Source organism: Mytilus galloprovincialis, chromosome 12 (assembly GCF_965363235.1).
Source record: "Mytilus galloprovincialis chromosome 12, xbMytGall1.hap1.1, whole genome shotgun sequence".
NCBI lineage: Eukaryota > Metazoa > Mollusca > Bivalvia > Mytilida > Mytilidae > Mytilus > Mytilus galloprovincialis.
This window is the reverse complement of record NC_134849.1, coordinates 69,656,209-69,668,978: the sequence shown is the minus strand read 5'-3', so window position 1 is coordinate 69,668,978 and position 12,770 is coordinate 69,656,209. Positions and strand designations below refer to the sequence as shown.

The window sequence follows — 12,770 nt, the reverse complement described above, 5'->3', positions numbered from 1 at the left end:
TGAATTTTGGTGGTGTAACTTTCACTGTTCTATGCAATGCCTCTTTATAGAGGGAAAAAGTTGCTGAATTTTTTGTTTTGTATTTCTTTCTTTAGTTTGCCTCAACCAAATGTTAAGAAACTTTTACACAATTCTTATCACCATAAAAGTTAGTACACAATTGGTAAGTGTCTTCAGTCATGTCGGTTTATAACTTTTATGATATGGAAGCGGGAGCATCATCTGTGTCCAATGGACACATTCCGCATTTATTTCAAATCTTTTAGATAAGTTAGATTATTATATATTAGAATAAAAAGAAAGGTTCTGTAGTTCTTCTTCAATTTCAATTTTAGCACAGTTAAATCGACATAGTGACAAATAAGTGTTTGAATAAAGGTTTCGATACATGTCGATTTACATGGGAGGTAAATAGTAACAGCCATTATGTGAACATAATCTGACTCTGCGCAATAGTATACTAGTCCACAAAAGAAACGATACAAGGCAATGTATTTTCCATAGATAATGAAATTGGAAACACTGTACCAAGATTAAAACTGTCCCATTTGTCTAATCTTTACAGAGTGTTATTATCTTATCAAAACCACTGATTTAAGACAAAAAAAATCTTTTATTTTTTTATTTTTGTTATATCAAAAATAGTATTTTTATAAATAAACCAGATGCTCCACAGGCGCAGCTTTATACGACCGCAGAGGTATTGCACAATACTTAACATAATAATTTTGGACCCCGATTTGGACCAACTTGAAAACTGGGCCCATAATCAAAAATCTTTGACCATGTTTAGATTCAGCATATCAAAGAACCCCAATAATTAATTTTTTGATGAAATCAAACAAAGTTTAATTTTGGACCCTTTGGGCCCCTAATTCGTTGGGACCAAAACTCCCAAAATCAATCCAAACCTTCCTTTTGTGGTTATAAACCTTGTGTTAAAATTTCATAGATTTCTATTAACTTATGCTTAAGTTATTATGCAAAAACCAAGAAAAATGCTTATTTGGGACCTGTTTTTGGCCCCTAATTCCTAAACTGTTGGGACTAAAACTCCCAAAATCAATCCCAACCTTCCTGTTGTGGTCATAGAGACCTTATGTTAAAATTTCATAGATTTCTTTTTACTTATACTAAATTTATTGTGCGAAAACCAAGAAAAATGCTTATTTGGGCCCTTTTTTGCCCCTAATTCCTAAACTGTTATGACCAAAACACCAAGAATCAATCCCAACCTTTCTTTTATGGTCATAAACCATGTGTTTAAATTTCATAGATTTCTATTTACTTTTACTAAAGTTAGAGTGCGAAAACCAAATGTCTTCGGACGACGACGCCAACGTGATACCAATATACGACCAAAAAATTTTCAATTAAAAAAAAATGAAATAAGAACTTAATTTTTTTTGTTTAAACATGGTCTGCTTAAAATTTTGATTGCCATCCGTCCTTGTGTCCATCTGGCTGTCCTTGCAGCGCTCGCACATGTACAAATTATGTCAGATATTTACGAAACTAATACTTTAGGTTATTATAAGCAATATCTCAAACAAGTTAGATATTGGTGGTCAATCGACTTTTATAAAAACAGTTATAACCCTTGAAAATAATAAATTTATGGAAAATAGCCCCGTTAACGCTCCCACATGTACAATTCTTGCCAGATTTTTAATGAAACTTATACACTAGATTAATATCAACAATATCTCGGATGAGTTCTATAATCATGGACAATTGACTTTTTTTTAAAGAGTTATGACCCTTAAAAATATTAAAATTTATGGAAAGTGGCCTTGTTAGCGCTCTCGATGGTACACATTTTTTATTTTTTATTTTCAGTTTATTTCTGATAGAACGGACGTAGTTTTTTTAGGTCACCGTTTCAAAGGAACTGTGAATTTTGCCATCACTTTGCTTCCGTTGTCGTCTTTCCGGTGTAAAATATTTGAAACATTTCCACTGAAACTACTGAATCAATTCCAGTAAAACTTATAAACTGAATGATCCTTAGGATATCTAGAATAAAGTTTGTGTTCTATTTTCTATTTTGTAAAAAAACATGGCCGCCATGGGTAAAATAAGAACATAGGGGTAAAATGCAGTGTGTAGCTCATATCTCAAACACTAAAGCCTTTTAAGAGCAAATTTTCAGATGAATCTAACAACCCATTGTTGGGTTGCTGCCACTAAATTGTTAATTGTACGGAAATTTTGCAGTTTTGGTTATTATCTTGAATATTATTAATGACAAAGATAAACTGTTAACAGCACAACTTTCAGCAAAGTAGGATCTACAAATAAGTTTATATGACCAGAATTGTCAATTGACTCCTTATGGAGTTATAGCCCTTTAAAGAAATTTTTCACAATTTGTTCATCTAGTTTGCTTCCTTTAAAAAAAAAATCTTCTTCTGAATATGCTTAATCAATTTCAGCCCAACTTGGGAGTTATAATCTTGTATCAATTTAGTTTTTTATTTCCTTGTACTTCAAGAAACTTAGCCACTATGGCTAAAATGGAACATAGGGGTAAAATTCATTTTTTGCTTTTGAAGAATAAACGACAGATACAAAGAACATTTAAATGGAATTGTTAAGCCACTCATTGATATATATTGAAGGGACAAATAATCATTGATGCAAGATTTAACCAAAAATTACAGGTGATCGATTCAGGTTCTTTAGAGTCAATTTTAAAGACCATGAAATAGCATCTAAAGATTTTAAATTTCTGTTTGGGTTGTTCTCTCTTTGACACATTCCCCATTTCTAAAAAAAAATCTAATATATAAAAATGGTGTAGGGGGTTCTATTATTGCCTTCACCCTTTGAAGAAATTTCATGTTTTAATGCTCAAAATGTTCACAATTGAATTCCATCTTTTAAATTTTTTAATATTTTTTTGAATTTTGAAAAAAAAGGGGGGGCACCATGCCCAGAAAGAAAAAAATGTACTTCTCTACAAAAATATCTCTATCAATCATAGTTTCTCATTTATAATTACCAAATTTGTGTCAGGAATGCACTCATAAATGGAATGTTTTAGCTTTTTAAGTTCAAAATGTTTCAGTATTCATCTGTTTGGTAATCTGAATTTTGGTGAAAATTGACAATTTTTGACTAAAATTATTTTTTTAAAGAAAAAAAAAAAACGCAGCTTTCTTTTTATTTTCTTAATATATAGAATGTGGTCTTTCAAAATTTGTCAATGACATGTCATGGTATTGTTGGTCTTGGGAGATAAACAGATTTAAAATTTTAAAGTTTTTGAAATTTTTCATTTTCAAATTTTAACACATTTTAAAATGGTTGCTATGGAAACAAACTATTTAGTAAATTCAAAATTTTAATGTTTTTGTATAGTTTGGGGTTGTGTTTGTCAATACTGTAAATATACATATTGTTTGTAGTGATTAACTTTATTTCTATGGTTCTTTAAAATCCATTATATTTCAATTTTCAAAGGCTACTTATGGACGTATTTAGGCAAAATTTTGTAAGGATGGTTTCCATGGCAACCAAGGTTGAAAAGAAAAAATTAATACAGAAAACTTATTTTCATACCATACCTTCATCATAAACAAAATATAAAGACATTTGAAGATGGGTCATGAATCGCCCATCAACAGGAACCTGCATGATTCTTACAAAGACCGGTACTTAAGGTTTGAAGGGTTCAAAGTTAAACAAAATTTAATTTCAACTAAAATAAAATTTTTGGTGTTTTTTTTATATGCTGAATCTAACCATGTTGTTAGATTTTGGATATCAGACCATTCTAGGAAAATTAAATGTCCCATTTTAAATTTTTAAGATCTTTAACCACATTTGTTTGTGTCAGAAACCTATGTTATGTCAAAAATTTGATCACAATCCAAATTCAGACAGTATCAACCTTGAATATTGTGTCCAAACTTGTCCAAACTTGCCCAAACTGTTCACGGTTCGACCTCCGCGGTTGTATCATGCTGCGCTCAGCGAAGCATTTTATTTTATCTTGCTTTAAAATATTGATTTGATATTTGGTATATAGTTGTACCATGACAAGTTACAGATCAAGTTCAGAGTTTGTTCTGGTCTGTTGATTTGGTGCAGAGTTCTGGTCCTTGGACTCAGAAAATTCGTTTGTATGTATTGGTGTAAACTATTGATTTTATTAACCGCATTTTTGTGACAAAAATGTAGGTTATTGATATGGGGATGCTCGGCGGGCGGGCAGGCGGCTGGGCGGGCGGGCGGGCGGTCGGTCGGTCGGTCGGGCGGCAATCAAATGTTGTCCGTGCATTAACTCATGAACCATTCAACCAAAGCTTTTAAAATTTTAATATGTTGTTACTGACAACTAAATGAAGGTCAAGTTCAATAATGGCGATTTTGACTTTTACCGTTCAGGAGTTATGGTTCTTGAAAGATTGAAAAATGGAGTTTCCAGTCGTGTCCGTGCATTTACGCATGAACTGTTCTTCCAAAGCTTCCCAAATTTTAATATGTTGTTACTGATGACAAAATGGAGGTCAAGTTCAATAATGACGATTTTGACTTTTACCGTTCAGGAGTTATGGTTCTTGAAAGATTGAAAAATGGAGTTTCCAGTTGTGTCCGTGCATTTACGCATGAACTGTTCTACCAAAGCTTCCCAAATTTTAATATGTCGTTACTGATGACAAAATAGAGGTCAAGTTAAATAATGACGATTTTGACTTTTACCGTTCAGGAGTTATGGTTCTTGAAAGATTGAAAAATGGTGTTTCCAGTTGTGTCCGTGCATTTTCTCATGAACCATTCAACCAAAGCTTTTGAAATTTTTATATGTTGTTACTAATGACAAAATAGAGGTCAATTTCAATAATGACGATTTTGACTTTTACCGTTCAGGCGTTATGGTTCTTGAAAGATTGTAAAATGGTGTTTCCATTGAAGGACGCCTCCGGGTGCGGGAATTTCTCGCTACATTGAAGACCTGTTGGTGACCTTCTGCTGTTGTTTTTTTTCTATGGTCGGGTTGTTGTCTCTTTGGCACATTCCCCATTTCCATTCTCAATTTTATTTCCATTCACGTTGTTGCATTTACTCATGAACCATTCAATCTAAGCTTTTCAAATTTTAATATGTTGATACTGTTGACAAAATGGAGGTCAAATTTGATATTGACGATTTTCACTTTCACCATTCATCAGTAATGGTTCTTGTGATATTGCCAGGACACAAATAAATATTAATAAATCCGGTTTGCTGTCGTTGTGACAGCCTCTTGTTTGTACATGATTTGTGTCTGTACTTGTGTGTTTAATTATGATGAAAGACCAAAAAACATGGAGATTGAATACACAATCATCAAGTGTCATATTGAAAAAAAGGCACACTGTTCAAAGTATCTATTTTATACACATCTCATAACTTATTTCATGCATTCCAAATTTATGACAACACACTCGACCTCAGATGAGTTGAACCTCGGATAAGTCAAATACTTTGGTCCATTACCTTCAACTACGACATAATGAGGTTTTAATTTTCGGGGTAAATATTTTAGAAATTTAATAGTTCTACGAGTGACATGAGAGAAGATATATTAACATTGCATATTCCTCATTTTTTAGACTGTCATGTCAGAGAAATCTTCAGGTGTGACTGCCGGACAAAGGATAGAAGGTAATTTATTGTGGAGCCTGCAACTTTTGTCACAGAAAGCTCGACATAGATATAGTGATCTTGCGGCGGCAGCGTTAGCTAACTTCTTAAAAGCGTTATATTTTAGAAGCTAGAAGACCTGGATGCTTCATACTTTGTATATAGATGCCTTATGGGACCAAAGTTTCTGTCTGTCCATTGTCCTTGACCTCATTTTCATGGTTCAATGACTACTTGAAAAAAAGTCAGTATTTTTTGTAATGTTAATTTCTTTCTTATTATGAGTAATAGGATAATAAAATTGAGAATGGAAATGGGGAATGTGCCAAAGAGACAACAACCCGACTATAGAGCAGACAACAGCAGAAGGTCACCAACAGGTCTTCAATGCAACGAGAAATTCTCGCACCCGGAGGCGTCCTTCAGCTGGTCCCTAAACAAATATATACTGGTTCAGTGATAATGAACACCATACTAAACTCCAAATTGTACACAAGAAACTAAAAGTAAAATAATACAAGACTAGCAAAGGCCTGTCAGAGGCTCCGGACTTGGGACAGGCGCAAAAATGCGGCGGGGTTAAACATATTTGTGAGATCTCAATCCTCCCCTATACCTATAGCCAATGCAGAAAAGTAAATGCATAACAATACGCACATTAAAATTCAGTTCAAGAGAAGTCCGAGTCTGATGTCAGAAGATGTAACCAAAGAAAATAAACAAAATGACAATAATACATAAATAACATCAGACTACTATATATATATATAGCTAGCAGTTAACTGACATGCCAGCTCCGGACTTCAATTAAACTGATTGAAAAATTATGTCTTCATCATATGAATATCAGGCACAATCCTCCCCCTGAGGGGTTTAGTATCATACCATCATAACATATATGAGAAGAACATAACCTGTGTCATGCCAACAACTGGTTTATTAATAAAAAATGTCTTTAGTTCCGATGCAAAGACCCTATAAATGAATCAATATTAACGCCAAAATATGCAATCTTTAATGACCTGACAACAGTATCGTAACTATATCCCTTGACACCCGGTTCACTCCACTTCTTGTATTCAATTGTGACTACTGCCATACAAGTTTAAGGCTTGACACACTTCACACCTGGTTCCCTCCACTTCTTGTATTTAATTGTGACTACTGTCATACAAGTTTGAGGCTTGACACACTTGACACCTGGTTCCATCCACTTCTTGTATTCAATTGTGACTACTGTCATACAAGTTTGAGGCTTGACACACTTAACACCTGGTTCCCTCCACTTCTTGTATTCAATTGTGACTTCTGTCATACAAGTTTGAGGCTTGACACACTTTGCACCTGATTCCCTCCACTTTTTGTATTCAATTGTGATTACTGTCATTAGTTTGAGGCGTGACACAGTTGACAACTGGTTCCCTCCACTTCTTGTATTCAATTGTGACTACTGTCATACAAGTTTGAGGCTTGAAACACTTGACACCTGGTTCCCTCCACTTCTTGTATTCAATTGTGACAACTGTCATACAAGTTTGAGGCTTGACACACTTGACACCTGGTTCCATCCACTTCTTGTCTTCAATTGTGCATATACAAAGTCAGGTTAATACAAGTCAATCGTCAATAGTTTGAAGAGTTTTCACCGAATAATTACTGTATATATTAACATTGATTATTAGAATTGACTAAAAGTTAATATTGATAATATGTCTATGTTTTTCCAAAAGGGAAATACCTTACTGTATTTCTTCTTATTGTTAACATTCTGCTGCCAAACTTTGACACAATTTCCCTCTGTAATCGTAAGACATCACAATCAGGTTCATACTTAATAATGTTATCACAAATACCTATCTGGATCTCATCCTGTGAGTCTAAAAATTTTGTCAGTCCAGAGTTATCTGCCCAAAACCCAAACCAAAAAATCTTGTTAGTAAATAAATGCCTTAACTGTCATAGGAAGACCAAAACCGATGAGTAGAATTTGTTCAAGAACTCACCCTGTGAATTTGATTTATTTAAACCGAAAAGATTCAAAGACTCCTTGGTTGGGTTATTCCCCTTTGAAAATTAAACAAAGTCGGTTGGCCACTCTAAATCAGAAACCGTAAGTCGTAGACACTTGGGATCATGTGACCTTATAGATAATTGGACGTTACACAAACAACAATCAATCCATGTTTGACATACACTTTTAATGATTTGTTAATGAAAAATATTGAAAACAAACTTTTAAATTGGTTAACAAATCTTTATTAAACTTAGACTTAATGATATTTTTATAGAAAAAGTTATAATTACAGATCCAATCCACACACAGACAAAGTCCACTATGTTAAACAGGTTACTTGGCAGTGGGACGTATGTTTCCTATGACATGCGCTGTATGGTAACAGGCCAGTTCGCGGTCGGAAAATCAAGTCTTGTTAAGCTCTTAGCTGGTGATGTCGTCCCAGAAGGAAGACATCCTACCGATGGAATTTCCCTACTAGAAGGTCGCTGTGGCCTTGATGTTGAGACTAGAAGCTGGATTTATATTGATCCTGGTAAGAAGATCTACAACATTAAAACTTTTCATTTATATTTGAATTCCTCTTTGGTATCTTCAACTTCTCTATTAGGTTCAGAATCAGGTAATCTTTATAACTTGAAAAGACAAAGACATAGATCATGTAGAAAAAACCTGCGGCTTATTGAACGAATTAAACGGTAATACAAACTCAATAACACTATTGTTGGGATTGGTGAATGTAGTTTCTCTTATGATTCAAACAAAATTCTAGTCTGATATTCAGAGATATTGTCCTTGTATCATGTTAATGGTCATATTATTGGCAATTTTTATATGCCTTAACCGATTTAAGATATTGTTGTGCATTTTTTTTCTACAGGGCCGTTATACTGACTTCTGACAAAAAACAAAAAAACTTTTGCATATAATATTTGATTCTTACAGCAAGTTCAAAAGGATATACTATAATGTACTCATTGCATAGCTCTTTATTAGTACCCTACCGACGGAGTCAAAAGGAACTTCAGGTTGCACTCTGTTCGTCTGCCTGTCAATCGGTCAGTCTGGCAAATCAGTTTTCCACACTTTTTATGCCCCAGCCGTTGTGAAGGGGGCATTAAGTTTTACCCCTGTCCGTCTGTACGTGCGTACATCACAAAATTTATTTCTGTTCTCTAACTTAGCTGGCCTTAACCAAATGTTATGAAACTTTATATACACAATGCTTATTACCACAAAACACAGATCAAGTTTTAATTTTAGTAACGTTACTTTTACCGTTCTAGAGTTATGCCCCTTTTACAATTGGAAAAATTCCTGAAATATATGTTTCTGTTCTCAGTTAAACTTTAGTTTGCCTCAACCAAATGTTATGAAACTTATGCACAATGCTTATTACCATAAAACTCAGATCAAGTACAAATTTGGGTAGCGTCACTTCTACAGTTCTTGAGTTATATTCCTTTTTAAAGTTATATGCAAGCAGGGGTATCATCTGTATCCCATGGACACATTCCCCAATTATCTACTCCATGCTTGAATATATTGATTGGCTATTTGGTGTATAGTTTTATCATGACAAGTTACAGATCAAGTTTGAATTTTGTTTCCGTCTGAAGATTTTTTGCAGAGTTATGGTCCTTTGACTTACAAAATTCAGTAAAATAATCTATTTCCGCACTTTTTTTGTCATTCATGAAGATATTGATTTAATAATTGGTATATAGATTCATCATGAGAAGTTACAGTTCAAGTTGGAATTTTGTTCCGGTCAGATGATTTTGTGCAGAGTTATGGTCCTTGAACTTAGAAAATTCACTCAAACAATCAGTTTTCAGCACTATTTTTCGTTATGCTTGAAGGTATTGATTTGTTAATTGGTATATAGTTTTATCATGACAAGTTACAGATCAAGTTTAATTTGTTTTCCAGTCTAATGATTGAGTGCAGATTAATAAATGGTCCTTGGACTTATTGACTTGATATTTGTTAAATAGTTTACATTATGACAAGTTATAGATCAAGTTAGAATTTTGTTTCAATACAATGAATTTTAAACTGGTAGGGGACTATGTATTGCCATGCAATACTCACAGAATGCTGCTTGTTACCTATAAACTTGGAGTTCTGTCTGTAATTTTTTTTAAATATTTCTTCTTCTTAAACTGAACTTAAATCATACCTGAGGCTTCTAGCTTCAAATTCATTCCTGAATTTCCTGCTCAAAGTTAAAACACAGAAATAAAACAGACAAAATGGTAGTTTTTGTCTTTGACAGTACGACATATACATATAGGGACCTTATTTATTCTGTTGAGGCATATGTTACGGTTTTGTTAAAAATCATTCAATGCTTTTGGCCTTGAGCATGTCTTTTGATGATTATTTAAAAAGATGGTATCAGTATAACAACAGCACATTATTAAACCAAAATAATAATTTTTGAATATTATCTGTTCAAGTGATATATAATATTTTACAGAAACGTATGACGCTTTAGATGTGGTTTACAATAAGGTATTGATGACTTCAGTAGAAGAGGATGAAAGAAAAGAAGAAAAAACACCAAAGAAACCACATTTACCAGATTCACCTGTTAGAAGTGATAGTAAAGTGATGACCGCTGGTCCCTCCCAACAGCCCCTAGCAGCCAAACCTTTGTCATCTCAAATATCTGACAGTGAGTCCAAGAGAATACCAGAGTTAAAAACACACATGAAATCGAAAATGACAAAAGAAGAAATAAGAAAGAGAATGGAAAAAGTCCTTAAAAGTGGAAACTACAAGATGAAAGTTGGAAGACTGATTTTTTGGGACTTTGGTGGACAGTATGTTTACTATACGACACACCAAACCTTCATGACGTTCAGAGCTTTGTTTCTTGTGGTATTCGATGGAAGCAAAGGATTACATGAAGTAATCCCAGATGTTCTGTGTTTTCCAGGACAGCACATGACACCAACCCCAGCAGGTACTGTATGTTAGTTACAATACAAAGACTCATATTGAACATCATTTTTTGTTTATTATGTTAAAAAAAACATTTACTTTATCATCAGTAAAAACATGGCGTCCAGGTTACTGTGCCAATACTTACTTTAATATTGTGAAGACAATGAAAGCTTTCCCAATAATCAGTTGGAATTTACCTGTGATTTAAATTTTTGCAAAGTGTACTGTCCCATACTTGTTGTGTATTAAGTAATCAATTACACTCATTTAAACAGCAACAATTTGAACAACATAAATGATATATGTACATACAAAAAGAAACATAACACAGTTTATTAATAGGTTTATATAACTCTTTATTTCAAAATGATGAAACATGCCGTACGTAATTATTCCTCTTGTAATTTATGCAAATTTATAGGGTTATGCATATGACCTCAGAGATGCAATACACAACAACAAACGTCTCCTCGTGTAGTTTGTACCTCAAATACATCACTGTTACTGATAGTTCAAGGTACAGTTACACTTGTTTGAACTAATATTTCACAGATAAGGTCTTTACTTGTCCTTGTGCAAGACTTGTCACCCTCAGAAACATGCATTTTTGTGCATCATGATAATATTACATCATTACAAAAATGACCGAAATGACATGGAAAAATATCCGGACTCCCATTGAATAGTAACCGTAGCTTTGTTATCTGTGTTGATCATGTTTATGTTGTTCAAGGGAAACTTTGAATTTCGAATTTTCATGAAAAAAATCATTCATTGATTATAAATAGGGCTGTACAAAAACAATACTAGTGATAAAAAAAACATAAAGGTGGTACCTAACAGTCCAGGGAGATAACTCTGTAAAATCTGCTAAATGTTTTAATTACGTTGTGTTGTTAAGGGAATATTAATGTTAAGCTTCTTAATGATCAAAATTAGTGTTTGTCAAACTGCTATACAACCAGTGTAATTTTTCTGATAAAACGATTGGTTCAAATATTTTGAAATTTTTATATTTTTGTCAGAGGGTCAGAGTAAATACTTTGTTAAAATTTTATGAAAATTAAACGAGTCAAATTAATTTTAGTGAAAGGTTTGGGTACCACCTTAAAACTTAATAAATGATATATATTACAAAATTATATTAATAATAGACTAGAAATGTATTGTAGATAATTTCTAAAATCAGTGCCAATTAATTATTTTTAAGCATTCATGCCCCTTTGAAATATTAAATATATCTAAAATAGCTTTACATTTCAATTCAAGTCTGTGTTTTCTAAAAAAATTTTAACCTAAAAAGTAAAAAAAAACAAAAAAAAGGTTATTTTTTTTTTAAAATGCCACTGGACCTTGCCAAGGTGAAATATGTGCTATGCAGGGGACAGTCGGTGTATTTTATTTCAAATGGATTTCCGTCATCAAAAATAAATTATCTGTCAATTTGCTCCCTAATAAAATGTTTTTTTCTTTGGTTTTTATCACTATCAATTATGTCATATCAGTTTCTATTTGTATTAAACTTTTATTTCATTTTTGTTGTTGTTTTTTATATTTCAGTATTCCTTCAACATTGGGTTAACTCAATCCTAACGTATTGTAAGGTGGTATATGTAGGCATTCCAAAGATCTTGTTTGTTGCCACCCATAAAGACAAAATACCAGTGGTAAGTAAATTATTTAAAACAGGAGGCTGATCAAGTCAATCTTGTCCCGTGTCCAGTTCTTTATTTATAGTTATTAACTAAAGATTTAGATTGTCTTTTATTCTTTCTTAGATAAGACATAGTAAATTTTAACTCATGACAAAAGTCTTGTGCAACGGATCATAATTTATTCATTCTATTGATTCGTATGAATAAAAGCAGATATTTGTGTTGGTATTAAGTAAGTAAGACAGCAGCCTAACATCATTAAAAACAAAAGAACATTAGTAGTCAACAGTTATCAACAATAAACACATGATTTACAATTATCAAGCACTAAATCATTTGACTGAAACAAAATTGTTTGAATTAAAGATCTGCTATTACGGTAACGCTAATGTAACGTTAGAATACCATCTGCTCTATGGTCGAGTTGTAGTCTCATTGACGCATTCCCCATTTCCACTTTCAATGTTATTTAACTGTATTGAGAGTAGATAACACCAATCTAGAATATTATGTACAAC

At 33.0% G+C, this 12,770-nt stretch overlaps 1 protein-coding gene across 1 annotated transcript in view; it reads left to right on the top strand.

Annotated features, from left to right (window-relative positions):
- Positions 1 to 12,770, top strand: part of LOC143054684 (uncharacterized) — a 72,234-nt gene that overhangs the window by 34,783 nt on the left and 24,681 nt on the right. Inside the window, exons 4-7 of the mRNA XM_076227706.1 lie at positions 5,601 to 5,652; positions 7,938 to 8,180; positions 10,128 to 10,616; positions 12,158 to 12,264. Of these exons, the coding sequence (XP_076083821.1) occupies positions 5,601 to 5,652; positions 7,938 to 8,180; positions 10,128 to 10,616; positions 12,158 to 12,264 (891 nt within the window). The remainder of the gene's footprint in view (positions 1 to 5,600; positions 5,653 to 7,937; positions 8,181 to 10,127; positions 10,617 to 12,157; positions 12,265 to 12,770) is intronic.